This window comes from Cetorhinus maximus, chromosome 2, assembly GCF_964194155.1.
Source record: "Cetorhinus maximus chromosome 2, sCetMax3.hap1.1, whole genome shotgun sequence".
Classification (NCBI taxonomy): Eukaryota; Metazoa; Chordata; class Chondrichthyes; order Lamniformes; family Cetorhinidae; genus Cetorhinus; species Cetorhinus maximus.
In genome coordinates this window covers 216,187,610-216,200,933 of record NC_135880.1, presented here as the reverse complement: position 1 = coordinate 216,200,933, position 13,324 = coordinate 216,187,610, and the positions used below count along the sequence as shown (strand labels likewise).

The 13,324-nt window shown below is 41.5% G+C and overlaps 1 protein-coding gene across 3 annotated transcripts; it reads right to left on the bottom strand.

Annotated features, from left to right (window-relative positions):
- Window positions 1-475: 475 nt before the first annotated feature.
- On the bottom strand, window positions 476-13,047 carry fdxacb1 (ferredoxin-fold anticodon binding domain containing 1). Of its 3 annotated transcripts, none has more exons than XM_078532379.1 (6): window positions 12,962-13,047; window positions 11,774-11,961; window positions 9,415-9,571; window positions 6,428-6,631; window positions 5,253-5,411; window positions 476-1,836 (listed from the first exon to the last, which is right to left on the bottom strand). In XM_078532379.1, the coding sequence occupies exons 2-6, from the start codon at window positions 11,946-11,948 to the stop codon at window positions 618-620; spliced, it is 1,914 nt and encodes a 637-aa protein (XP_078388505.1). In that variant the 5' UTR covers window positions 11,949-11,961; window positions 12,962-13,047; the 3' UTR covers window positions 476-617. The 3 variants fall into 3 exon arrangements, with proteins under 3 accessions (XP_078388505.1, XP_078388485.1, XP_078388495.1); XM_078532359.1 differs by having other exon boundaries at window positions 12,770-13,022; XM_078532369.1 differs by lacking the exon at window positions 12,962-13,047 and having other exon boundaries at window positions 11,774-12,573.
- Window positions 13,048-13,324: the final 277 nt, after the last annotated feature.

The window sequence follows — 13,324 nt, the reverse complement described above, 5'->3', positions numbered from 1 at the left end:
TATTACTTTTGTGCATAAAATGCAATGGAAATGCTTTAAACTATCTTTGCAAGGAACCTCTCTGCTCATCAATCACAGCCCTAAAGCACAAAGCAAAAAACTTCGACATGTCTCTTTTTTCCGCAATACTAAAGTTCTGTACTACCAAACGACTATTTACAAATCAAACTCTAGAAGATTATCTGATTCAGTTAGTGAGACACTTGTAATTTTGGGAGGTGGGGGGGGAAAAAGAGTTGGGGGAGGAATTACTTCCTACACTATAGTGTTGATCGTGTGGCGCTTTTAATCTCATTTTCATTTCAACTGTGAAAATTCAGCAGTACAATTATACATTTGTCCTTCCAAATTTGGTTCACATCTGACAGCATTTTGAATTAATTAACATGAAGATGACATATTATTAGGGGGTACGCGTGTGAGTAGTAGCGAGGGATATTTGAGGTGATGAATTAAGTCCACAGAACAAAAAGCATATTGCAAACGTTGATGTTTATTTGCTCAAGTGTAATTTTCCTGAAACATAACAGGTATCAATAACTAAGTGGGTGTAGTGCCAATCCTGCACTGCAAGAGGTAAAGAAATACATTTCAAACACTTGGTCCAATGTTTTTTTTTATCTGAGAGTTACTTGAAATCTTTTCTGCAGTTCGTCTCGAAGATGCAGTTGCATTTCCAGTGCTTGCTGATAGGACAGTGCCTTGTCACATGACTGGTATGTTAGCCTGTAACAGTAACTCATACGTTTGCTTTCAGCATGCCAGAAAGTGTCAATCAGCTTCAATTCTTTCACAGAATCCCTGCTTACTCGCCTTACAACTGCATGGAGCTCCAACTCATCCAGTTTCCCATCCCCATCAACCCAGAAGCTGACATCATGCAGGTAGGAGGGCGGGTAGAGTGAGAATCCACAAAAAGGTTTCAATTCTGATGCGCTAATCTGGTTTAGGAAGCGTTCATCGAATGTCCATAGCATTCTCCAATCATTTATGTGATACAGTGCCATGGATAGCAGGTCAAGATTTATTGAAGCAACACAGATATTTAGTTCACTGTTGCTCTGATTATATGGAATACAAACCAATTTTGCAACAGTTAGATCAGCAAAGTCTGGATGTTCCACATCTCGAAAACAAATCTTCCAACTTTTTCCGCTGACCTCTTCTTTAAAGGTGATCGACCCTAAGCTCTTGTCCACAGACGTAGTGGTACTTGATGCTGACTTTATGAGAAATGAAATGGCACTCTCCACAGAGCACATAAATATGTTTAAAAAGTCTGGGGATTTTTTGTCACTAAAAGCACCAACTAAAACCATTTCATGGAATACTGGCATAGTTTGTGGTGTAATCGGACACTTCCTGAAAACCGTGCCACTGAGTACATAGATTACTCCTGTTGTGAAGTCTGGTCTTTGCAAAATATGGTACACATATCCAGTCAGAGTGGGCCGAAGACAGTACCTCCTGCAATCCTCACTCACATCGGGGACCCCAGCCCGTCTCATAATACAGCAGTCCACATTCTGCCCTGTCTGGTTCCCAAACCTTGGATCAGGCGTTGGCATACAAACATCACAGCACTGAGGCTCAGTCACATGTGCACACTCAGTACTTCTCGATTTGTCCTCTTGACAGTTGGAACAGCTAACCCAATAAAGCTCAGCCTGACAAACACCCAATTCTACACAGGTGTCATCAGTCTGAAGGCATTGCTTTGGTAGCAGAGGGAAGTTGTCCTCCAGTTCCTGTACGTTTGCTGTACCTGCGATCTGCTTTCTCAACAACTCGTTAATGATATTTACAGGATGGTTTGAACCTTTCTGAAGAAAATTCCTGCAATGATCAAAAACTCCATTAGAACAATTATAAAAGACACGTATTTCTCCAGTCCTCGAACTGAAAGAGGGTGCGGGGAGGATGAACTGGCCAAGAACAAGAGCCTCACATGGCCAGATTGTGGGGTGATCTCCGCACAGTGGTCACTGGACGTCTCAGAGCTGCTTCTAGTGCACAGTAACACTGATTAATGATACACCAGCAGCTATGATAACTGAGGTCCACTTCTAGAAATTAGCAGGAATTCGAGCATCTAACAAGAGCTGGGATTGCACATAAACCATCTTCTCTAGCTACGCGAGGCTGCATCAGTTAAAGTGCAAGACATTTCAGTGGGTTTTCCTGACTGCTGCATAAAAGTAGAGATCCTTGAAGCAGTTGTCAGTCTGAGGTACACATGACTGAAGGCAAGGCCAGCATTTTGTACTCCTCTCAGTTTAACCATTACCCAACCTTTCCTCACACCCCCCCCCCACACTGAACCCCACCACCCCAACAGATTTTGAAGCCAATAAGATTGAACTCTATCATCTTTTTGGGGCATCAGAATAACGTTTCTTAGAAAGAGTCTGTGAATACTTAAGGGAGGGGCTCAGCCAAAACAAAACATTAACACTAAATACAAAAGCAAAATGCTGTAGATACTGGAAATCTGAAATAAAAACATTCTGGAAATATTCAGTAGGTCAGGGAGCAACTGTGGTGAGTAAAAAACAGAGTTAAAATTTCATCAGAATAAAATAAGAATGCGGGACCTCAGTGGACATTAGTTCAGTGGCAGAAACTCTTCTTAGGGTCAGAAAGTTCACCCATTTAAGCACATAATATAGGCTGGTATTTCAGTGCAGTACTGTTGGGGTGCTGCACTGTCTGAAGTGCTCACTTTCAGATGAAGCAATAAACTGAGGGCCCATCTGCCCCCCCCACCCCTCCTCAGATGGATGCAAAAGATCGCATGTCACGATTTTAAGAAGTGTAGGTGAGTTGTTCCTGGTGTCCTGGCCAATATTTATTCCTCAACCATTATCATTTATACAGATAATCCAGCCATTATCTTATTGCTGTTCGTGTGATCTTGCAGTGTGAAATCAGGTCACACATTTCCTACATTGTAACACTGACTACATTTCAAAAGTATTTCAATGGTTTAAAACCACTTAGGGACATCTTGAGGTTGCAAATGTACACATATGAATGCATTTCTCTCTCTCTCTCTTTTTTTTAATTACCCAACATTCATGGTTCAGGCTCACAGATAAGCAATGGTGAACTAGGTGAAGTACTGGAAGGCTGCGAAGAATTGTATACCAGCAAGACTGCTGTCCTCAGGATGAAAACTGCAGAGAATTGGGGAGATTTCTAATCGTAGTTAGGCCTCTTGGAAGAGGCGAATAACAGCACTCACCATCTGAGCAACATTTAATAGGAAGTCAGCAGAAATAACAAAATAACAACAGAAAGTGCTGGAAAAACTCAGCAGGTCTGGCAGCATCTGTGGAGAGAGAAACAAAAATAATGTTTTAACTCCAATATGACTCTCCTTCAGAACTGAAGAGAGGGGGAAATATGATGGGTTTTATGCTGTTGAAAACGTGGGGAAGGGGAGGTGGAATAAAGGAGAAGTTCAGGGATAGGTTAGAAAGCAGGGGAGACTAAATGACAAAGATGCTATGGAACACAAGGCAAAGGGAGTGCTAACGATAGTATTAAAAACACAAAGCATTGGTCTAGAGGACAGCAGTCTTGCTGTTATACAATTCTTCGCAGCCTTCCAGTACTTCACCTATTTCACCATTGCTTATCTGTGAGCCTGAACCATGAATGTTGGGTAATTAAAAAAAAGAGAGAGAGAGAGAAATGCATTCATATGTGTACATTTGCAACCTCAAGATGTCCCTAAGTGGTTTTAAACCATTGAAATACTTTTGAAATGTAATCAGTGTTACAATGTAGGAAATGTGTGACCTGATTTCACACTGCAAGATCACACGAACAGCAATAAGATTCTGTTAATAGCAGAACAAAGGTCAACACTGTCAAAAGTAATGAACAGGTTAACGAATTATCATTCAGAAACTGAACTGGGCTAGCTATATAAATACTGTGGCTACAAGAGCAGATCAGAGGCTAGGAATCCTGCAGTGGATAACTCACCTCCTGTCCCCTCAAAGCCTGTCCACCATCCACAAGTCAGGAGTGTGATGGAATACTCTCCACTTGCCTGGATGAGTGCAGCTCTAACAACACTCAAGAAGCTTTATACCATCCAGGACGAAGCAGTCCACTAGACTGGCACCCATTCCACAAACATTCACTCTTCCACCACCAACGCACAGTATCAGCAGTGTGTACCATCTACAAGCTACACTGTAGGGACTCACCAAACCTCCTTAGACAGCACCTTCCAAACCCACAACTGCTACCATCTAGAAGGACAAGGGCAGCAGATAGATGGGAACACCGCCACCTGGAAGTCCCCCTCCAAGCCACTCACCATCCTGACTTGGAAATATATCGCTGTTCCTTCACTGTCGCTGGGTCAAAATCCTGCAGCTCCCTCCCTAACAGCACTGTGGGTGTACCTACACCACAGGGACTGCAGCGGTTCAAGACGACAGTGCACCACCACCTTCTCAAGGGCAATTAGGGATGGGCAGTAAATGCTGGCCCAGCCAGTGACGCTCACATCCCCTGAATGAATAAAAAAATAAATTTAAAGCTTAAAAAGGGAAACTGAAGGTAAAAATGCATAGAGATGAGAAAATATACAAATTGGGGAGTGAAATAATTGTTTTGAATCCACGCAACACTTTTCTCCAATGTCTGCACCCTTGCACAAGGCTTTTCCAAAGATTTTCTTCTGCTGCCTGACAGAAACATTAGAGGAGGAAACTTATCACACCACAATGAAATGTTCATATCAATTTGTAAGTGAACTCAAAAGTGAACAAATAACAAATTGGATGCTATATATTATATAAAAGAACAGCTTTTTGGGGATGTTGTAAGGCTGTCAGATCCTCTCAGGAAATCAAGGAAATTAAATACTTAATAGAAGCTTTTCAGCTCTCCAACAGTGCCTATTCCACGTGGATCCAGCATGGGTAATTCGTTAAATATTTTAGACTAAAATAGAATAAATAAATAGTGCAATGTTTGGGTCAATTATTTTCACCTCCGATTGCAAATGGGGGCAATTCCTGTCTTGTGAGTGAATTTGTTCTCTGTGCTATTTTAATGGGAATGTTAACCAGCTTATATTATTCGCTAATAATGCACAGCACAATTTTGCTTGTTATTTTCCTTCTGTCTTGATATGTCACCGTCTCAGTCAATATTTAAATAAACACATGTCACAGTTAAGCAGTGTCTCAAAATCTGTATTTTTGCAACGTGTAGTTCTGTGACTCCACCTGTTTATCTTTTCAACAAGTTCCTCAGGGATGTGGAAGGAGCGGCGCTCACTCCCAGTCACGGTTTCCATAACAACTGGCTTTATCTCACTGAAGGGCAGGCTTCTGGTGAACACGTGGGTCAGGGCTCGGTCAACATGAAACGGTTTATCTTGACTCCTGGAAGAAAAATGCAATTGAACACCTTTTACCAGGGAATGAATGTCATCAAAGCAATTTGAGAAATCTGCGTCTCATGACCGCATGTGGAGACATTAAGTGATAGCTTTAGCTTCAATGTCAACATTATCACCATGACAGGAAGGTGGCGAAATGTGTGGATGAGGATTTGCCCACATAATGTAGGCCGACTGAGATGTTAAACCAATGCCTGGTCTGGTGGAGGTTTAACAAAAGCAGAATGTCCTGGTCAAAAATAATCCTACCTAAAAATGAATCTCAGCATTTTGTGTGGCACTTTGCCACATCCAGAATAGCTGCTCTGTTCATTGGCTGCATGGCACCTGGGATGTGGAAAGCATTGTATAAATGACTGCTACTAGGTATGGTTATATATGTGGTTATATTCGATAGTCTCAGGATAAGGGGTAGACTATTTAGGACTGAGATGAGGAGAAACTTCTTGATTCAGAGGGTGGTGAACCGATGGAATTGTCTACCACAGAAAGCTGTGGAGGCCAAGTCACTGAATATATTTAAGGAGGAAATAGATAGATTTCTGGACTCGAAAGGTGTCAAGAGGTATGGGGAGAGCACAGGAGTATGGGGTTGAGATAGAGGATCAGCCATGATCATATTGAATGGCGGAGCAGGCTCGAAGGGCCTAATGGCCTATTTTCTATGCTTCTATGTCTATGTTTCCATTAGTAAGAGCTTTACAGAGAATTAAATCAGCAGATGGGGAGGGGGAATTTTAACATAAGCATTTCAGATAAATACATTAACATCTCCCATTTAAACAGTGGACAATGAAATTTCAGGCATTGGTGCTCAAATCACCAAACGTCACCTACAGCATTGAGTGTTATGATGTTAAAATGACTAACATTTTCTGAAGGTGCCTGGCTCCAGCACCTATACTTCACTTTGTAGATTCTATGAGGAATAAGGAAACCATGTTCAGACACAGCTCATGCAAAATACATTGAGAACTGATTAGCCTGCTAACCACCTACCTATACCCAGTGCTTGTGTAGCCATAATGATGTGTGCAGTCAAATGGCTGCACTTTGCTCAAAATGAACCCGGCTCTCGCAGCCATGGCGACAACTTGCCAGCTGTTGTGCCATTCTCGAGTTGGCTGATCAGCAGCAGTCCCTCCCTGACCCCTGCATAGGGTAACGTGAACATCACCTTTTGCAGTTAGGATACCTGCGCAACTGAAAAGGAAAACCACAACAATATTATCACCACTGTCAGCAAAGCGAATATCATTGTCAAATCACTGATTCATTGACCCCCCTTAGTCACCCTTTTGGCCTTAGGCCAATGAAAGGAAGCAAAAGGCTACATTAAAGGAGCATGAATTACATTATTTAAATTCGGAAAGGTAGGTGAAGGGCCTGGGCGGGGGGCTGGTGGGTATGGGGTGCAGTTAGCTCAGTTGCCTAAATGGCGGTGCAGCAACAGTGCAGGTTCAATCCCTGTAACAGCTGAGGTAGTTTCTGGAGCTGAACTTCTTGCCTTGCTCCATTGTAAAATCATGTTATAAGTTATTATTAAGAACAATGAGGACACTACATGAAAAGAACATGAGAGGGAGAGGTTAAGGACCAAGGTCAAAAGGGTGACTATAGTAGCACAATGAATCAGTGATTTGGTAATGTAAAGCTTAGAATTCAGATGCTTGAAGATTGGGACAGGAACCTAGTGGTCTTCTCTCTGTAAGCCCCTTTCAGCCACTACTGGATGTTACTGGGGTCTGATTGTTAAAATGGAGTTGGCCTCTCCCACTGCAACTCCCAGACAGTGGCCGGTATGTCTCACCATTTCCTAGCCAAGAGTTAAAATTCTCCCTTGGGAACATCCAACAATTCTACCTAACTGGTGTCAGATCAAATGCTTTATTCTTTTTGTCATTACAGATCATAGGACAGAGAGAGGCACTGCACCAAATTGCTACCAGCTAAACTTTTAATCGTGGTATTAAAAATATTAGTCACCAAACTCCATATTTATCAGTATATGCAAGGGGATGAAGTGGGAAACCTTTAAATTTAAATAAATCTGTTTTTCAGTTTAAGAGGCTTTTGATAGTTAATGGCCATTGTCCAGAGAGAATGATGTTTTTTCACTTTACATATTTCACCATTTATACATTCTTACATTTTAGTTACAGATGGCCTTGTGCTGTATGTTCCTTAAAATAAATTACTTGCAGAAATGTATCTAGCTCCTTTCACGGCCTCAGACAGTTCTCAAGTGCTTTCCAACCAATCAAGTAGTTTTTAAGCATAATCATGTTGCATTATAGGAAACATGGCGGCCATTAGCAGTAAGGTTAGCCTTTACTCTATTCATCATCTCTGATCATATTTTTTTCATCATTTTCTTATGATCTTACTTGGGAAAAATTCCAATTACCAAATATACATTTCAGTTCCAACTATGCATCTTCCAAGTTAGTCCTTTTTCCTGACATTGCCATCTTCCCAATATATGCTTATATTGTTCACTCACAAACCAATGTACATAGCGATTCAATCTCATAATGACTTCCCCATTACCTATGATGCCATTGTCCACTCACGTTAACCGAAGCTGACATGTTGCTAGAATGTCATGGGTTTCGATCACAGGTTTGACCCCCCACTCAAATTTATCTAACTCACTCAAGCAAGCTAACTTCATGCTCAATCAAGTTACTTAATATTCATCTCAGATAGTGGAAAACTGACACCGCCTGCCCCATAATCTACTCCCTGGTGGAGTGAATGAAATTTTGAAGAGGTTTGTCACTGTCAAGGAATTATCATATTTTTCCTAATATTATTGTGGGATATTTTTAAACAGGTGTGTGGGGCGGGGGGGGGGGGGGGGGGGGGGGGGGGTGGCGGCGCGTGTGTCTAATTTAATTAAACTAGAGATGATTAGGCTGCAAGATTTATATGATCAAAGAAGTGAGGTGTAAAACAGGCGTTTGAAATGGAGATGGGTAAAGCTAGGGCGAGGTCAGCAGATATGGTGTGAATGAAATTTTCACTTTTAGATAAGTGGAGGTGTTTGATTTTCAAAGGGACATGGAGAATGTTTACAACTGGCAAGATAAATAAGGCAAGGTTACTATGTTGATTTTTTTCCAAAAGTTCTGGCCATAATGAGAACTTGAAAGATTTTTATATTCTGGGAAAAGTAACTTCTAAAGACAAGTGGAAACAATGGGAGATAAAAAGGGAGATCAAAAAGGGAGAAATATATTGAAAGAAGGATGGAAGGCTGTGTGAGGTGTGGCCGTGTGAGATCTTGAAAGGTGAATGTGTGAAACAGACTTGGGGGGGGGGAGCCTCTAGCCATCCTGTAGAAGTTTGCTGTTCCAGTGACCAAAGTTGTGTTAAAAGCTTTTGGAATTCCATTGTCCAGTGGGTGCTTGTGGTAATATTGATGGATGACTTTATAAATTTGGAAACTATTTGGACTGTTGCCTTAAAGGGTGTGTAGTTGGGAGTCTGGTTAAGTAGAAATTTTGGGAACTGTTATAACCGTGTAATTGTAATCTTGTGTGTGTTTAAGTTTGTTGTTATTCTGTTAATTAATCTTTAAAATCTCTAAAGGTGGTAATGGACTCATTACTTCTCACTTCAGTGTTCAAGCCTTCTCATAATAAATACAAATTGCAAATTTGTTGTGACAGTGTGGCCAAGTTTCCCTTGGGGATTTGGTCAACCTGGCAAATACCACCTGCCATATCATAACAGTCACCGTGACTGTGACCTTTCCCCTCCTTTTTCTCTTACTAATACCCCACACCCCATATATACCACAGTTACAGAAATATGCAAATAGCCTGCCAATGTTGAATAAAAGAAGATAAGATATATCTAAATAAAAAGCAGGACTCAGGATTCTCCACATGAGCTCCATCACAATCATTGCACACTAAGCAGAAAAATGTTTAAGGCAACACTGGACATTGCAGACTTTGATATACATCTTCAAAACTCACCTCAGAAAAAATTTAGCCAGTAGCTCTCTGTTCTTTTTCACCCCAGCCTTCCTGCCACAGTGAGGGAAATTGAAGATAATCCTGTCAAGCAGCCTGCTTTTCAAGCATGGACATTCTTGGAGGTTGGTACAATCCACTTGAAAGTAAACTTCTGCTCCTGAAGGATAATGGTCAAGGATTAATATGCTGTTGTAATCGGTTCCTGTCTATATTATAAAGTGGCAGGTTTTGAGCATCACTGAAACTTCTTTCATTACCATATAAACTGGAAGGGACAACCTTTGCCAAGTACATATTTTTAACCCTCAAAACTGAACATTACAGATATGCTATCTTATGCTGCACCCATCTCCAAGGTTACAATATACAATCAATCAATTATATTAAAATTAGCTGATAAGCCATATTACCATACCGCGTTATGTCTCTACGTGCTACCTCAATTAGGATTTTACATTATTAGATGAGCTGCCACATTTCATAAACTCCTAATCACTCCTCTAAGTCCAGCTGTACAGCCATCGTTTTGCTCACAATTACTTCAGAAAAATATTACATAAAAGTTTTCCATTTTCTTTTTTTCAGCATAACATCCTGGAATTAGAAGTTTAAATAATTATGAATGCTAGTACACCGTGTTATCTTAAAATGAATGGTGCTATGATGGCTACTTTAATCTAGACAATGTCTAGTCCAAATGCTAACTTTTAAAAAAAATTACATATCACTATAATAGTCCAGTTACTAATGATTTTACTGCCATCATGTTTGCCTGATGTTTCAGTTTTGGAATAAAGTAGGTATTTCTCTTGTGACCCATTAATCCTTAACTTGTCTGGGATGAGAGTAGAGTTAGATGGCACTTCAGCCAAACTGGTTCCAGTTGATGGCTGAACTAAAGCAGGCTTCAGTGACTGAGTCAATTTAAGTAGGAAAATCTAAGAGCCAAATTAGGTTGTCACAATAACACCCAAGGTACAAATCATTCTCCATCCATCTTCTTGCAAGTGAACACCTCCTTTACAGGCAGATTAGGTAAGATGTTAGCTTATTTGGTGTGCACATCTATCAGAAGCATTTAAATCAAACTGACCACTATTTACAGTATACCTCAATTCTCACCACGTGCAACCCAGCAGAGAAACAGAAAATAAAAACAGAAAAACGTTGGAAATACTCAGCAGCGGAGAGAGAAAAATTGAGTTAATGTTTCAGGTCGATGACCTTCCATCAGAACTGGAAAGAAGTTTAAAATGCAACAGGTTTTAAGCTAGTACAGGTGAGGCAGAGGTAGGGGAGTGAGAGAACAAAAATGACAAAAGGGATGGTGGTGCAAGGCAAGAAAGGGTCGTAATGGAAGAAAGGAATAAAAGGTGGATGGAGACAAGGTGCAAATTACTGCAGTACAATCATTATAGTAGCTTTTGGACAGTTTCAAAGCTGAAACTACTATAGATTTGAACTGGAAGTTACATCATAAATTAACTCTGGTGTGGAAGACAGTGTTGTCTTTAACTTTTTTGTATTCTTCCTAAATGGGTAACTAACAATACATACGAACATATGAATTAGGAGCAGGAGTAGGCCACTCAGCCCCTTGAGCCTGCTCCGCCATTCAATAAGATCGTGGCTGATCTAATTTTAACCTCAACTCCACATTCCCGCCTTCCCCGGACAAGCTTTCACTCCTTTGCTTATCAAGAATCTATCCACTTCTGCCTGAAAGATAGTCAAAGACTCTGCCTCAATCACCTTTTGAGGAAGTGAATTCCAAAATCTCACAACCCTCCGAGAGAGAAAAAAAATTCCTCATCTCTGTCTTAAATGGGTGACCCCTTATTTTTAAACAGTGACCCTGAGTTCTAGGTCCTCCCACAAGAGGAAACATCCTCTCTACATCTACCCTGTCAAGTCCCCTCAGGATCTTATATGTTTCAATCATCTCTTACTCTTCTAAACTCCAGCAGATACAAGCCTAGCTTATCCAACCTTTCCTCATAAGACAACCCGCCCATTCCACGTATTAATCTAGTGAACCTTCTCTGAACTGCTTCTAATGCATTTAGGTCTTTCCTTAAACAGAGACCAATACTGCACGCAGTACTCCAGAGGTGGTCTCACCAATGCCCTGTACAACTGAAGCAAGTGAATATAACATTATATTATTTTTCACCTAAGCATCTTGACTTGTGAAATAAATTTGGATGAAAGATGCCACCAAACATTAACCAGCCTTTCTCCTTCAGAGCTACTGTGCAGTTCAAGTTTTTATTTCAGATTTCAGCCTTTGCAATTTTTCTTTTTTCACACTCTCTGCATTCCAAACACCACCCCTTCCCCATCAGGACTGCTTCCTTACCTCTTTCTAACAGGTGGGCAATATTTTCGACTGCATTTTCATGCTTCTTTATTTCTTTTTCACTTTCGTAGCAGGTTGCAATGATCCAGCAGTTTCTGTCCACACGATCACACAACGCAGCAGCAAAGGAAAAGTTCCCCTCGCCCACAAGCAAGGTGCTGCCTCCCTGTTTCATTGCCTATTCGAGCCTGAGGAGGCAATAATACCAGGCAAACATTTCAAACATCTTCTCTAATAAATTAAAAGCCATACAAACTCAAACTGGTCTGTCCATCACTGATGAATCGCCAATCAGTGAAAGGACCTTTACTTTCCATTCATTTCTTTAGTTTTCAAAACCCTCCATAGCCTCTCCCCTCCCAAACTCTGTCACAATCTCCTCCAGCTCCACAACCCTCAAATCTCAGTGCTTCTCCAATTCTAGACTTTTAAGCATTTTAATTGCTCCACCGTTGGCCGCTCTATATCTTCAGCTGCTGAGGCCCTAAGCTCTGGAATTCCCTCCCTAAACCTCTCTTATCTCCATCACCCCTTTTAAGATGCTCCTGAAAAGCTGCCTCTTTGACCCAAGCTTTTGAGCCACTGTCCTAATATCTTTTTTATGTGGCTGGTGTCAAAATATCTTTGATGCCATTCCTGCGAAGCACCTTGGGGTGTTTTATTACCTGAAAGAGGCTCTATACAAATGAAAGTCGTTATTGAATTGTTGCACTCATCAGGATGAAGATTGTTAGCGTTGCACAATACAATAGGACACTTCACATCTCACACACCCAGGCAGCATGAAGTTCACCCAGGTCAATTGTAACTTGGTGAGACGCAGTGCAGTTTCCCCCACTTCTCATGAATGACCAGTGGATCACTCCTTGCAGCCTGTGTAACACTGCAATGGTGCCACCCTTTGCCTATTTAGTGTGGTCCCCGAATAATTGGCTTGTTTTGTGCAGTGGGTCCAGTCCGAGAGGAACATGCTGTTTCTCCCCCTCCGACTCTTACCTCCCTACACCGCTCCGGAGCGCGACACTTCCTCCTCGGCAGCCCCGGGCGGCCTTTCGCTCTCCACAGCCACCCAAAGGCAGAGGAACTTTCAATAAAGCTCCGAGGCCCAGCGCAGCCAAAGACCATCTAGACCTAGACCAGAACCTAGACCTGCAAAAACACACAGCGAGCCGGTCACATCCCACCTACAACACTCAGAGCAGCCCCGGGACCCTAGTTACTGGCCGGGTCTCTCTCCAATCTCCGTCCCACCAACTTACCCGCTGGAAAAACAGCGACACAAGCCCATTGTGGTAAAGCTACTAAAGGACAGCAGGTTCAAACCCACGCTGCCTCTTGCTCATTCTTCCCTGCACCTTTGTTTCTATGCTCTTCTCTGCTTTATTTCCAGCTGCATACCTTTCCTTCAATTCTTTCTTTCTTTCTTCCCCCTTTTTTTAAAAAAAAAAATCCTTCCATTCCTTTTTTCCAAGCCTACTCCTGTTTTTATTTTTTGGATTCTCAACTCTTGATTTAGCTCCTCTCTCCCACACCCATATTATTTTTTTCCAC

Bases quoted from the DNA above. Each gene is read 5' to 3' on its own strand.
- fdxacb1 (XM_078532379.1), bottom strand. From the start codon at position 11,948: ATGAAACAGGGAGGCAGCACCTTGCTTGTGGGCGAGGGGAACTTTTCC. The intron at 6,632-9,414 runs GTGAGTTTTGAA...TTTCCTTTTCAG, and splicing joins CTGGCTAAATTTTTTCTGAG to TTGCGCAGGTATCCTAACTG. The intron at 1,837-5,252 runs GTGGAGTCACAG...TGATCATTGCAG, and splicing joins CTTGTTGAAAAGATAAACAG to GAATTTTCTTCAGAAAGGTT.